The following is a 13,484-nucleotide window of genomic DNA, read 5'->3' as shown; positions in this document are numbered from 1 at the left end:
GGCTCGGCCACCAAGCATGACATCTGGAGGCTGCAACGGATCATTTGCACAGCTGAGAAGGTTGTTGGCTGCAACCTTTCCCCCCCCCCCCCCCCCCCCCCCCATTGATGAACTGTACACTGCAAGGGCCAGGAAGCGAGCGGGCAAGATCACCTCTGACCCCCTCTCACCCTGGCCGCAAACTCTTCGAAGCACTTCCCTCTGGAAGGCGACACCGGGACTGTCGAAGCAGACATAAAAACAGCTTTTTTCCACGAGTGATAGTTCTACTCAATAACCAAAGTCTGTAGCCTCTTTTTTGCTCTGGTTTATTTTCACCCACATGTTTAGATCGTAATGATGTATCCTTATTGTTTTGATGTGGTTATGCTTTATTCTTAATTGTTAACTGTATGTTTGTGTTGTCATTTGTGAGCGGAGCACCAAGGCACATTCCTTGTATATGCACATACTTGGCCAATAAACATTCATTCATTCACTCATTCATGTCCAGCACAACCTAAACGATAATTTGCACTGTCATCAAGAATCTCCATTAACGATCCCAAGTTCCCCTGCCTTCATGTCCTTCATGGTAAAAACAGAAGAGAAATATCTTAGTTTAATCAAGTTTGATAGTGTTATGACACAACCAGCACAATTATCCGATGATAAGTAAAGTTAGAACTAAAACCAGTTGGTTTGATATTTTGTCAAATGTTGGAATGCGTCATTTAATACTTGCAACCTAATTTTAAACCTAATGCGATTCAAAACCTAGTTTTGTGAAAAAATATGTGAAGGGAAGTTAAAATAAACTTGCATTTCAATGCTGCATGTTCCAAATCGGATGTTCTACAGAGAATGTAATTTGTGGATGTAGTATGTCTGGATCTTAAGAAGGTATTTGACTGATATCTCACAAATTTGCAGGAAAAGCCTTGAATGGCTGGAGATAAGAAATCGGCATGCATAGAGGTCAGAAAAAACATAATTTTTGGATTGTAGCTTGGGAGGTGCCACAGTTTTTCGTTCTGAGATTTTGAGTACTTGCTGTTTTTATTGGACAACCTGGTGCCGGAGGCAGACGAGAATCAAATGTAAAGCTGTGTCAACAAAATTTAGGGACTTGCATGTTTGTTTGGGAATACTAATTATTTTGGCACTTGAGCTGAGAATTATGTGCAGTTTGTGCAGAGCTACATTTCCCAGAAATTTCTAGTCCCAGAAATAACAACGTGGATGAAAACGTTATTTCTGAGTTTTCTGAAATACAAATCCCCTTGGGAATATGAGCGAGAGAAGAATGCAAGACTCTGGAAGAACTGTACCTCTGGTTTCTGTATTGTAAGGTGCATAACTTTGCCATGGAGTTGATGCAGTATAGATTAATGCAGTTGATTCCTCAGATGAGAGATTATGATTGACAATACTCACTGATTAACAGGATAGCGCTAAGAGACTATTAATAGTTGGAGACTCCAGGGTAGGGGATTGGTCATTAGGCAGAGATTGTAAATCATTGGATTCCGTACCTCACCAGAGGGTTAGGGCTGTGTTGTGTATATTTGGGACTGACATTGATGATTTTGGGCCTGAATACTGCGCAATAAAATATGCAAGTTTGTTTTAAAAAGACAAAGATAGTGTTCAGAATCTGTTGAGACTTATTGAAATATTGTCTGAGTGGCAAGAGTCTAGACATACTGAAAGAACAAATTCTAAAGCTGGGGGGTCACATTTACGAAGATCATTCATAAAAGATAATGAAACCTTCATTTTTTGTCTCCATTGAATATTAAAAGCTCTTGGCCTGACTCATTGGAGGTCTGCCTTCATTTTTGAATACCTTGGAAGCATGCAGCATAGATGCATTAAAACTTATGCCACAAAAATGTTGATAGCTGATTATATAAATTCTGAATTCTCCAATTTAGACCATTGAGATTGGGGCAGTCAGATGACCTATAAATGAAGTAGAATAGATCAACCAGGATCTTGCATAATGCTGGAAGAGGTTTGAGGGAGTGAATGACCTTCCCCCTCCAGTGTGCCTTGTGTCAGTATATTGTAAAAACAAACCCATGATGTTGTATTTAATGATAGTTATTGGTATGAGTATTCACTGTGATCAAATAACTTCTAAAGCATTTCGGGTGTCATTTTTTTCTTTTTTAGGGATAATTATGTTACCATCTGGTTTATTGGGATCATTTTTAAGAAGGTGGAAAATGCAGAAAGTGTAAACATTGATCTGACGCAAGATATTCAGTTGTTCACTGACACAGGTAAACAAATGATTTATTTTGCTCATCTCAGTATTTTCACTGCCATAGATACTAAGTTCCAGAATGAAAAATAATATTGTAACAACTTCCCTTTCTATTAGTTTACCTAAATGGTTCAGCAATTAGGTCTGTGGCATCTATGCCAAAAGTTGTGTAACCTAATTTTAAACCAAAAGTTGAAGCTTTGATTTGGCAGTATCTTCTGACTCAAAATTCTGTCCACGGGAGTTTCCAGTTTTCGAAACTTGCAATTTGCTGCCCACTTGGTCTTCACACAAATTGTTACTGTCATTTGACATTGTATTCTACATTCCCCTTTAATATAATAATTCAGATTTTTTGGGATGTTTTCAAATGTTCACATTCTCTATATTTTTATTATTTCAATTTACCATCTTGTCCAAAAAAGTAATTTGTTCCTTGAATTGCTTTGTGGTACTTCAGCTTATCTATGTGTAGGAAAGAACTGCAGATGCTGGTTTAAATCGAAGGTAGACACAAAATGCTGGAGTAACTCAGCGGGACAGGCAGCATCTCTAGAGAAGGAATCTTCAGCATTTTGTGTCTACCTGCCAGCTTATCTATTCTGCAATTTTCGATGTCATTTCTGCCTTCCGTGCCTTTTAAAGGGTGCCATTAATCACATTTCTTGTGCAACTTTCCAACATGTGTACACAATATTAGCATTTAGTTGAACAACATTCCTCTGCATCAGGGAATATTTGTAGGGCAGGCATTTCAAATCTATTAATTTTTGTCACAGTTTATCATTCCACTTCTTGTGTATGCTTGTGGCCTATTTTTTCCAGCTTCGTATTTGGTGGTTTTACTTTCCAGATACCCCATTTATTATGACACAACTATGTCCCCATGTTAGGGTAGAGAAAGTAAAACTTTCAGCTAGTGCAAAGTCTCTGCTGCTAGGGCAATTTGTGACGTTATGTATTCCAGAGCTGTTTAGTTTAAAAGCACTTAAATTATGGTTATAGCCATTGGAGAACTAAGAAATAGACATCTGTAGGTCTTCTGAAGTGTATCAGTAATTGGTAACACGGAGCTCGAGATAAAGGTTTATTTTCCTTCACCAAAACTTTGTTTCATTGCTCTTGATCTTGAATCAGGACATTTATTTTGTCATTTGCTTCTCATGAGATTCTTTATTTTGAAGGATGGTAAATGTGAAAAAGTATAATTTCAGATGTAAAACATAGTGATAAAGTATCTTATTTTAGATCTAAAATTATAAGATGCTTTATCACTGCGTTTCTAGTAAACATGCATGTCACCTTAATCCGAGACTAGATTATTTTATTCTTGAATTAAATTTTTCGGCTAGTAAAACGCTGAACTATCCAATTGCTTTTTTAGATGTAGAAAACATGAAAACCATGCTTTTAAGAGTGTGATGGTGAGAGTTCAAAGTGTGTTCCTGTTAAAGGGAAGGGCAAGGCAGGCGGGCATGAGGAAGACTGAATCATGAGAGCGATTGAGATTCTGGTCAGGTAAAAGGAGGCATGTGCTAGGTGTAGGCCGCTGGAATCAAGCGTATCCCTGGAGAGGTTTAGGAGACAGGAGTATACTTAAGGAAATCGGGATGACAAAAAAGGAGACGAGATAGCTCTGGAAGACAATATTATGAAGAATCCAAGGTATTTTATAATACATTAAGGGAAAGAGAGTGACCGAGACAATAGGGCCCATTAGAAACCAAAGCAGTAATTTCTGTGAGGAGTTGCAAGAGAATGAGCGAGGTACTGAAAGAGTATTTCTGCTTTTACTGTGGAGAAAGACAAAGACTAATCAGAGGCTGATTAGAAATGGTCAACCTGGTTTTGCACGTGAGAGATTGCGTTGCATGAATTGGATTAAGTTTTTTGAAGAAGTAACCAAGAAGGTTGACAAGGCCATAGACATTCTCCATGTGGACTTCCGCAAGGCTTTTGAGGTTCTGCATGATGGGCTACTCTGGAAGGTTGGATTGTATGGAGAGCTAACTGCGTGAATACAAAATTGATTTCATGGAAGGAAGCAGAGGGTGGCGGTTGATGTATTTTTGGACTGGAGGATTGGGATTAGTGTGGTGCCTCAAGGCTCAGTGCTGAGTCAATTTCTGTTTGTGATTTATTAATGATTTAGATTAAATGTGCAAGCCATTATTAGTAAGTTTGCAAATGTCACTAAAGCAGGTGGTATAGACAGTGAAGAGGGTTAGCAAAAATTACAGTAGGATTTTAATTAGCTGGGCAAGTGGGCTGAAGAATGGCTAATGGAGTTCAGTGCAGGTAAGTGTGAGGTGTTGCATTTAGGGAAGTCAAACCACAGCACGACCTTCACAGAGAATGGGAGGCGCTGGGATGTGTAGTGGAACAGAGGGATCTAGGAGTACAGGTGCACAGTTCCCTGAAAGTGGTGTCACGAACAGATCGGGTGGTTGAGTAGGCTTTTTGGAACACCAGCCTTCATCAGTCAGGGTATTGAATGTAGAAGTTGGGACATTTTGCAGTTTTGGTCGCTCTGATATGGGAAGGATGTCATCGAGCTGGAAAGATGGCAGAGATGATTTATGAGGATGTTGCCAGGATTCAGGGGCCTGAACTACTGATAAGGGTGAGGTTAGACAGACAGAGGTTAGAGCACAGGAAGCCAAGAGATTATCTTAAAAGTGTTGCATTAAATCATGAAGGAAATTGATAGGATGAATGCAGAGTTATTTACCCAGGATAGGGGAATCAAGAATCAGATGACCTAGGTTTAAAGTGAGAGGGAAAAGAATGAATAGGAACCAGAGCAGCAACTTTATCACTGAGGGTGGTGAGTATATCGATTGAGCTGCCAGAGGAGGTAGTTAAAGTAGGTACAATAATAACATTTAAAAGACACTTGGAGAGATACATGGATAAGAGAAATTTAGAGGCAAATTTAGTGCCTAAATGTTGGCAAATCGGACCTGCCTGGTCGTCGTGGATAGGTTGGGCAGAAATCCTGTTTCTCTGCTCTGGCTTCTCCACTTATATGACTCTGACTCTCTATGACTCATTGGAACCAAAAGACTTTGTTTGACACAGTAAATACAGTACATTACAGCACATCATCCTTTGATGATTAATCACTGTTTTAAATGCTTATTAGAAACTGTTATGGTTAGATCATTCTTTACAGTTTCTTTTAACTATCTAAATTTGGTGGTGTACTCTGCCCAGTTCTTGGGGAGCCAAAATCTAGAATTTCTGCAGCAGGGCAGAAGGATTAACTATCGTGGTAACATCCCCTCAACCAGGCTAGATTCAAGCTTGCTTTGGGAAGTTCTTACTTTCAGTTTTACACTCTCTCCCTCGCTTTTCAATAGAATTCCATATTTTAACAAATTCCATCGGTGCCTCTAGCACCTGTTTTCTTTCTTAATATAGTTTTGTTATCCTATTAAATTTTACTTTTAACATGAAACTTGACAGGGAACAGTTCTTTCATGTGAAGATCCATAAGGGCCCAACTTGCTAGTCTGGCTACACCGAGCTCAGGCTCGGTGATTGTTTCGCTGAACACCTCTGCTCAGTCAGTCTTAACCTACCTGATCTCCCGGTGGCTCAGCACTTCAACTCCCCCTCCCATTCTTTTTCTGTCCTGGGCCTCCTCCACTGTCAGAGTGAGGCCCAGCGCAAATTGGAGAAACAGCACCTCATATTTTGCTTGGATAGTTTACACCCCAGCGGTATGAACATTGACTTCTCTAACTTCAGATAGTCCCTGCTTTCCCCTTCCCAGTTCTCCCACTAGTCTTCCTATCTCCGACTACATTCTATCTTTGTCCCGCCCCCCCTAACATCAGTCTGAAGAAGGGTCTTCACCCATTCCTTCTCTCCCGAGATGCTTCCTGACCCGCTGAGTTACGCCAGCATTTTGTGTGTACATCAGATTCTAATAGCTGTATATCTAACTCCAAACAGTCGAGATGCAGACTCTTCTGCATTTTATAATATTTCCAAAGTTACCAAGGTTTATATTGAGCAAACTAGAAATCTATTGATAATAGGTTTACCAAACACTTGTTTCATTTTGCTGTTATCTATTGCTTTTTACTTCTGTGTTTCATATCTCATTATAAATTGTGGAATAATTATTTTGAAGAGTTATTTTATATTTGCTATTAAACTACCTTCATTACCTTGCATCACAAAATAGTGCAGATTAAAATCTGCTGTATAGATTTCTTAAACTGAAATCTATGCAAGGAGCAATGTAGTAAACACTATCAATTAAACTCTGCAAACTACAGTTGCCCTTTTTTTATTTACGCCTGGGAACAGTTCTGGTTTATTTATATTACAGTGTACAGACAAGCAAACAATATTAACATGCTGAAGGAAAAAATGAGAATAGAAGCGACACATGTCAAAAAGAAGCAGCTTCATCAGTATTTGCCAGCTGAATTTCTACAGAAGAAAAAGAAGGTAATTGTGGAAAATTGCAATGAATTCATTTGACCCTTTGCTACAAATTATTTTTTTTTTAAACCATGTTCTATTTGTCTTCCAGCAAAGCATACCTGACATTAATCGAAACTCTACTGGAAGTGCCGGTAATCTAAATCGTACCTCTTTGGAAGGGAATACTTTGGATAGTTCAAGAGACACTGATGTTGGCACTCCATTTAGTTCTCCTGTGATGTTGCAACAGTCTTCCAAACCAAATACTCCAGGAACAGGGGACTTGCAGGAGTATGTAAAACATGATGTCAGACTTGCTCTGCACTAACATTCTATTTTGTGTGGCTATCAAAATTAAACTTTTCTGTTTCTTCATTAGAAACAGTGTTTCACCAGAGAAAACACAAGCCTCAGATGTATCTAAACCAATGCCTGATGAAAGTGCTTCACCAGAAACCCAGTTTTGCCAAGGGAAATTGATACCAGTTATTGGCGCAAGTATGTGAAAGCAGTTTTTGAAAGCTCATTTTCAGGGTTATACTTTGACTTCACAATCATAATTTGCCTTTTTTTGTTCCTTGTAGAGAATGATGTGGTTTCCACTGCAAATCCTCCCTCTTCTCAGGCAGTCTGTACCATTCCCACTGTTGTTGGACGCAGTGTAATTCCTCGTTTAACATCTTCATGTAACCAGCCACTGCCAAATGGGACCAAACTAAATCGTAGTCCAAACGGCTCAACTTCAAAAAGACCTCATTCTCCTACGTTAGAAGAATCTCCAAAACGGGTTAAAGACATCCAATTGGTGAATATTTTAAGATTTATCAATGTTTCAATCTTTGGTACAGTTGTTTTATAGATTACTACCAAGGGAGAAAAATTATTATATTCAAAATAGTTGATTGAATTATTTACCTGGACTACTTTTTATCTTTGAGTACACTTTTCCACCTTCATTTCCACCTAGTAATACTGAAACGTTATATTTATTGGGACCCATCCTCTTTGGAATTGCACTTGGCATCAACACACAGGGGATTATTACCATGCACTTTTTTAATCTAGTACTTTTGTATTATTTAGGTATTCTGGATTATTAATATTTTGTTTTCCTTTCCTGTCCATGTAGATATGTGCTATTGAGCCAAATAATTCTGCATTCAATCAACCTCATTCATCAAATGAAGTGGATGGACAGAAATGTCAGAAAGATGGACAGGTAGTGGTAACTACAGCTGAGGTTAACCACATTTCTCACTGGCTAATAAAAAAGAATTCACTTGCATCTACAAATGAATAATTTTACCTATGAGCCGGGTGTAATTGACAGTAAATGTATCCATTTATTAATTTTGTGTGCAAGTGTAAATTTTTCAGCCAGATTCTCTTTTTATCCTGGAATCATTGTGGTTAATTATCAGTTTTTCATACTTAACAAATATGGCACATGCCTGGTAAAAGTATGAGTGCGTACAGTGGCTTTACAAGTGTTGTCTTCTGCACGAAAGGCAGTGTAGATGATACACTTCTGATTTTACAATCAACATTGCATTTTGTGCAAATGCACAATCAACACCACAGTGTTCAAGACCATAAATGGTTGAACACTGCTTAGAAATTAATATTTTACTTAGTGTGACGTTTATAGTAATAATATTAACAGGAATTAGATGGCATTTACGTGCACTTTTTTCTTTGCCACTTTGTTTCCCTATGGGAAGTGTTTGTGCGGGTGGAGCACTTCCACCACGCACCACGCTCTGACTGGTTCAAAGCTGATTTGAAATACCTCAAATAGCTGGCGCACCCAGAGTAAATCAGTAGGTATTCCGTTTCTTTAAGATGTCTAATTTAACTATTTGCCAATTTGAGCATTAGTATTAAGATTATGAATGCGTTCATTTAAAAAAGACCAAAATGAGCATTAACTTGCACACTTGGTTCTATGTGTTTATATTGAGGATTTGATGATAACACTTCACCCATCTGTGTTTGTGTAAAACGTATTTTGCTTCAATTGATTAAACTGTTATCTGTATGTAACAGGACAACCACGAAGATGTGAAATCCATGCCCATTCCAACAATTGACACAAGATCACAGGTACTACTTATTAAACCTCTTTCTTCACAGGAACAATGATACTACAAGTAAGGTCTGCATTCAAAACATTGTGGATTCTTAAGGAAACTAGAATTTGTATTAAAATTAAAACACCTTGTAATTCTAGAATTAATCTTTTATAAGTACAGTGTAACATGTTTGTTTCCATCCTTGTTTTTGGTGCTACTTTTCTTGCAGAGACTACCCAGCAAGGAACTGCCAGACGTATCTTCTCCGGTCCCCACAAGTAGCATACGAGTGATAAAAAATTCCATCAGACTAACACTTAATCGGTAACAACACTGTCTTGTCAGGTAAATTTAATTCTTGAACCATTCTAGCATATCAGTTGAATTTTGTTAACAGATAACCTGAAATGAAAATGGAAAACTGCTATGTAATTATTACCCTGACTTGGTGATGAAGCCTAAAACAGGGTAGGCCGAGGCTACTCTACTATATCTTGCAGAACAGATACAAGTTGGAAGACCAGAATTATATTTTGGTTTCCACCATGGCATTTATGTACTGATTTGTCTCCACTGGTTAACCAATGTACATGAACCTGAGGCCTTAAAAGAGACAGGGCGGAAGAAAATTCGAAGCCTTAAATGGATGAAATAGTTTCTGGCCTCTTAGACCAGCCAGTGTCTCTGGACACCTATCTCTTTGATGCCCTGAATTATGCATTGCATTCTGTGTGTAAATACTTGTGAATGGCCTTTTATTGAAAAATCAGTATTGCATTGACACTCTTCATAAGGCTGAAGTGTAATTTTAATAACTGTAAAATAAAAAAACCTTGTCCTGTGATGTATTTTTGTTTCTCCTGTTCCCTCCTCACTTCCTAAGACCCTATTCCTTTAAAACCCTGATCCATGTTTTATGTATATATTTAAAAAAAACAACAACAAAAAAAAGTAGCCTCTTTTAGTTAACTGGTATTGGTTTCGAGGTTAAAATCTTTAGAGTTGCAAAATTGCATCACTTCAGGAAGCAATCTACAGATAACTGTTTTGGATTCCTTCTGTATGCTAGTCACTGTTTCCGTGGCGACCACTGGCCGATGACAAGTCTGCTGATTTCTAGTGTATGTGTATTTAGCACTGCATTTAAATTGTCCAAAACAATGAAAAATTTAGTAATTGCCTAAAAATGTCTGCTTATTCTGCTGTAACTCTCATTGTCATTGTGATAAACATTTTCCAGTGCATTCAGTTGATTCTGTTTTGTAGGCCTAAAATCCATATGTATTTGAAATAATTATTTTTGTATCTGCTATATTAAAAAAAGTTAAAAAGAAAAATTTTAAAGTATGTTTTAACGTATTGCTAATTTAGTACTAACCCAAATGTTATGGAGAGTTAGCCTGGAAATTTCTGCCCAGACTCTTATTAACATTGCTTTTATATTATGACAATTCTGTTCTAAAGTTCTTTTCATAAATTAGCATGCAACCCAACATGTAGGGTACAGATTAGAAATCTGGTTTGAGTCAAAATGAGATAAGACAACTAAATTTGAGTGTTGACTCGGAGTCAACTCTCAAATTATGTAGCAAAGCATTGTTCATGTAGAAGCTGCTACATTTAATTAATCGAGGAACTTAAACCAAACTTCTGGGGATGCAAAATGTTTCATGTGCTATGCAACATACTGTATTTGTGAAATTAATCTTGTCATATTTTAAGATGAGAGTAAATATTTTTATTACATTTAGTCAAAAGAAATATTTATCTCTAACATACAAGATTAAAGGTGTTTTATCCTTGAAAGGAGAGTACATTACTACTTAAAGGTTTCAGCATAAAGAGCATGACTTCAATTAGACTAAATTGGAGTAAGAATTGGTGTTAAAACCAATACTCGAAAAAAACAAAATACTCCAACTGTGGCCTCATTCCAACATGTTGTACAACTGCAACATAATGTCCCGACAAGTTTTCTCAATACCCTGATTGGTATATTAAGACCAATATACCAAGAGCACCTTGACCACCCTGTCTACCCATAACACTATCTTTAGGAAACTACATAAATACCTCTGCCCCAGAGCACTCTACAGGGCCCTACCATCCACTGAGGATCCAGCCCTGATTTGACTTCCCAAAATGCAACAACTTGCACCTATCTGCAATAAACTCCATTAGCCATTCCTCGGCCCATTTTCCCAGTTGACCAAGATCCTATTTTTGATAACCATTTTCATGATCTATGATAGCACCCATTTTAGTGTCATCTGCAAACTTACTAATCATACCTTGTGCATTCTCAAGTTAGCATTGATATAAACCACAAACAATGGGCTCGGCATCTATCCCTGAGACAGACCACTAGTCACCCTCTGCTTCCTTTCATGAGGCTAATTCTCTCACCAGTCCGCGAATCCCATGCGATCTAACCTTCTAGAGCAAAGACGTACAGGTTTGTAGGTTGATTAGTGTAAGAAGGAACTGCAGATGCTGGTTTAAACCGAAGATAGACACAAAAAGATGAAGTAACTCAGAAGGACTGGCAGCATCTCTGGAGAGAAGGAATGGGTGATGTTTGGGGTCGAGCCTCTTCTTCAGACTGGGGTCCATGCTATCCCTAATCAGTCCCGTCTGTCTAAATGCATGCATATCTTATCCCACAGAATTCTCTCCAGTAACTTGCTGGCCACAGATGTTAGGCTCATTGATCTATAGTTCCCAAGTTTTCCTTGCAGCCCCTCTTAAATAGAGGCACAACATTAGCCACCCTCCAATCTTATGGCACCTCACCAGTGTCTAATGATTTGTATATCTCTGCCAAGAATCCTGTAATTTCTTCGCTAGATTATCAGTGTCCTCGGTTACTTCTGATCGGCCCAGGAAATGTATCTACCTTCATACACCTTGGTGCATCCACCACTTCCTTGACCATAATATGGACTGTCCTCGAGATGTCTCCATTAATTGTTCTAAGGCCGCCAGTTGTCGTGTTTTTCTCCACAGTAAAAGCAGAAGAATAAAACTCATTGAGGACCTTGCGCATACTCCTGTGGCTCTACACCGAGAAGACCACCTTGGTTTCTATGGGTCCCTAATCTCTTTAATTACTTTCTTTCCCTTAATGTACATAAAATCATTTGGATTCTCTTTAATATCTGCCAGTTATATCCTGTTCCCCTACTGTCCTGGTTTCGTCCTTAAGTATGCTTCTCTGAGCCACTTTACTCTGAATTCCAAAGAACAGTGGCAGCATTGAGTAGAAAGTGCGTGGATTGGCTAGGGCAAGGGAATCTCGGGTTAGTTTCAGTGTGGGGACTTTAAAAGACCCGTCAAGGGACAGCTTTTCCCACTTAACTCAGTTCGGAAGAGGGGCGGCAGTTGTCAGCAGCAAGTGCATGGATTGGTTGGGACATCCAAATTAGTTAATTGAATAGCATATAAAAGTAAGGCAACGTGTAGCGGAGAGGCTGTGTTGAGGGTAAGTATTGTGAGGAGATAACGTGTGAGTCTTCGAGGAGGCTATCAGCAGCAAATAGGAGAATAAGATTCAGTCAGCTCTGTAAGTGACTCGTTATTTAAATATTGAATTTGGCTGCAAAGAGGTAATGGCAGGAAAGTTGTTGCAGCCTGTCTTGTGCAGGATGTGTGGTCACCCCTGATGACCATACCTGTGGGAATTGTGTCCAGATGCAACTCCTTAAGGACTGTTAGGGAACTGGAGCAACAGCTGGATGACCTTGAGACCATCTAGGTAAATGAGAGCTTCCTGGACAGGACCTATGGCGAGGTCGTCACACCGAGGGTACAGGAAGAGAGAAGGTGCGTGGCTGAGGAAGGGAATTAAATTGAGTGCAGGTGACCCCAATGGCTGTACCTCTTCAAAACAGGTACACCCTCTTGGGAGATGTCGGGGCGGCAACACTTCAAGCTTGAGTAATAGGCAGGGCTGTGACACCAACCTTGGTGTTGAGACTCAACAGGGAAGGGTGACGTCGGGCAGAGCCATAGTGGTGGGTGACTCGACAGGGATACAGGCAGGGAGCAAGGAAGGAATGTCAGCTTAAATTGCATGTATTTTAATGCAGGTAAGGCAGATGAATTTCGGGCATGGATAGGTATGGGCAATTGTAACGTAGCCATTACGGAAACCTGGTTATGGGAGGGGCAGGATTGGCAGCTCAATGTTCCAGGCTACAGGTGTTTCAGGAGAGACGGGTTCAAATCCCTGCAAGCTTGTCCCTCTGCAATTTCCACCAACCTTGGATCTCTGAATTCATAATTCTGTTTTCTGGGTTGGGAGAGAGAGAGGAAGGTAGGGGTGGGTGCAAGTTTGGAAACCTTGAAAGGAAGTAGTTTGTTGTCTAATTGCATTTTCTTAAATTCATCGTGTTAACCTACAGTTTTGACTTTGGGAATCCAGACCCATATGCCAACCTTTCTGTCCTAGATCCATTGCCACAGTGAGGCTAATTGGAGGAACAGCATCTTGTATTTCGCTTGGGCAGCTTACAGCCCAGTGGTATGATAATTGATTTCTCTCATTTCAGGTAGCCCTGGCATTCCCACTTTCTATCCCTCCCAACCCAAGTCACACTCTCTTCTCGTTTTCACCCTGCAAACACCTAACAATGGCCTGTTTCCTTTATCATTGTTACTTTTGTGCATATCTTTTATTCATTCTTTATCTCTCCACATCATCGTCTATATTTCTCATTTCT

At 39.2% G+C, this 13,484-nt stretch overlaps 1 protein-coding gene across 3 annotated transcripts in view; it reads left to right on the top strand.

The window, feature by feature from the left end:
- LOC144596469 (poly(A) polymerase gamma-like) overlaps window positions 1–10,436 on the top strand; it is a 38,247-nt gene extending 27,811 nt beyond the window's left edge. For 2 of the 3 annotated variants that reach the window (XM_078404760.1, XM_078404758.1), the window contains 8 exons: window positions 2,158–2,267; window positions 6,594–6,715; window positions 6,801–6,982; window positions 7,071–7,189; window positions 7,276–7,496; window positions 7,821–7,916; window positions 8,738–8,794; window positions 8,993–10,436. In XM_078404760.1, coding sequence (XP_078260886.1) covers window positions 2,158–2,267; window positions 6,594–6,715; window positions 6,801–6,982; window positions 7,071–7,189; window positions 7,276–7,496; window positions 7,821–7,916; window positions 8,738–8,794; window positions 8,993–9,091 — 1,006 coding nt within the window. In that variant the 3' untranslated portion in view covers window positions 9,092–10,436. The remainder of the gene's footprint in view (window positions 1–2,157; window positions 2,268–6,593; window positions 6,716–6,800; window positions 6,983–7,070; window positions 7,190–7,275; window positions 7,497–7,820; window positions 7,917–8,737; window positions 8,795–8,992) is intronic. The other variant, XM_078404759.1, reaches the window with a different exon arrangement.
- The last annotated feature ends 3,048 nt before the right edge of the window (window positions 10,437–13,484 follow it).

This window comes from Rhinoraja longicauda, chromosome 9 (genome assembly GCF_053455715.1).
Source record: "Rhinoraja longicauda isolate Sanriku21f chromosome 9, sRhiLon1.1, whole genome shotgun sequence".
Lineage (NCBI taxonomy): Eukaryota > Metazoa > Chordata > Chondrichthyes > Rajiformes > Arhynchobatidae > Rhinoraja > Rhinoraja longicauda.
This window is presented reverse-complemented; position numbering and strand designations above follow the sequence as displayed.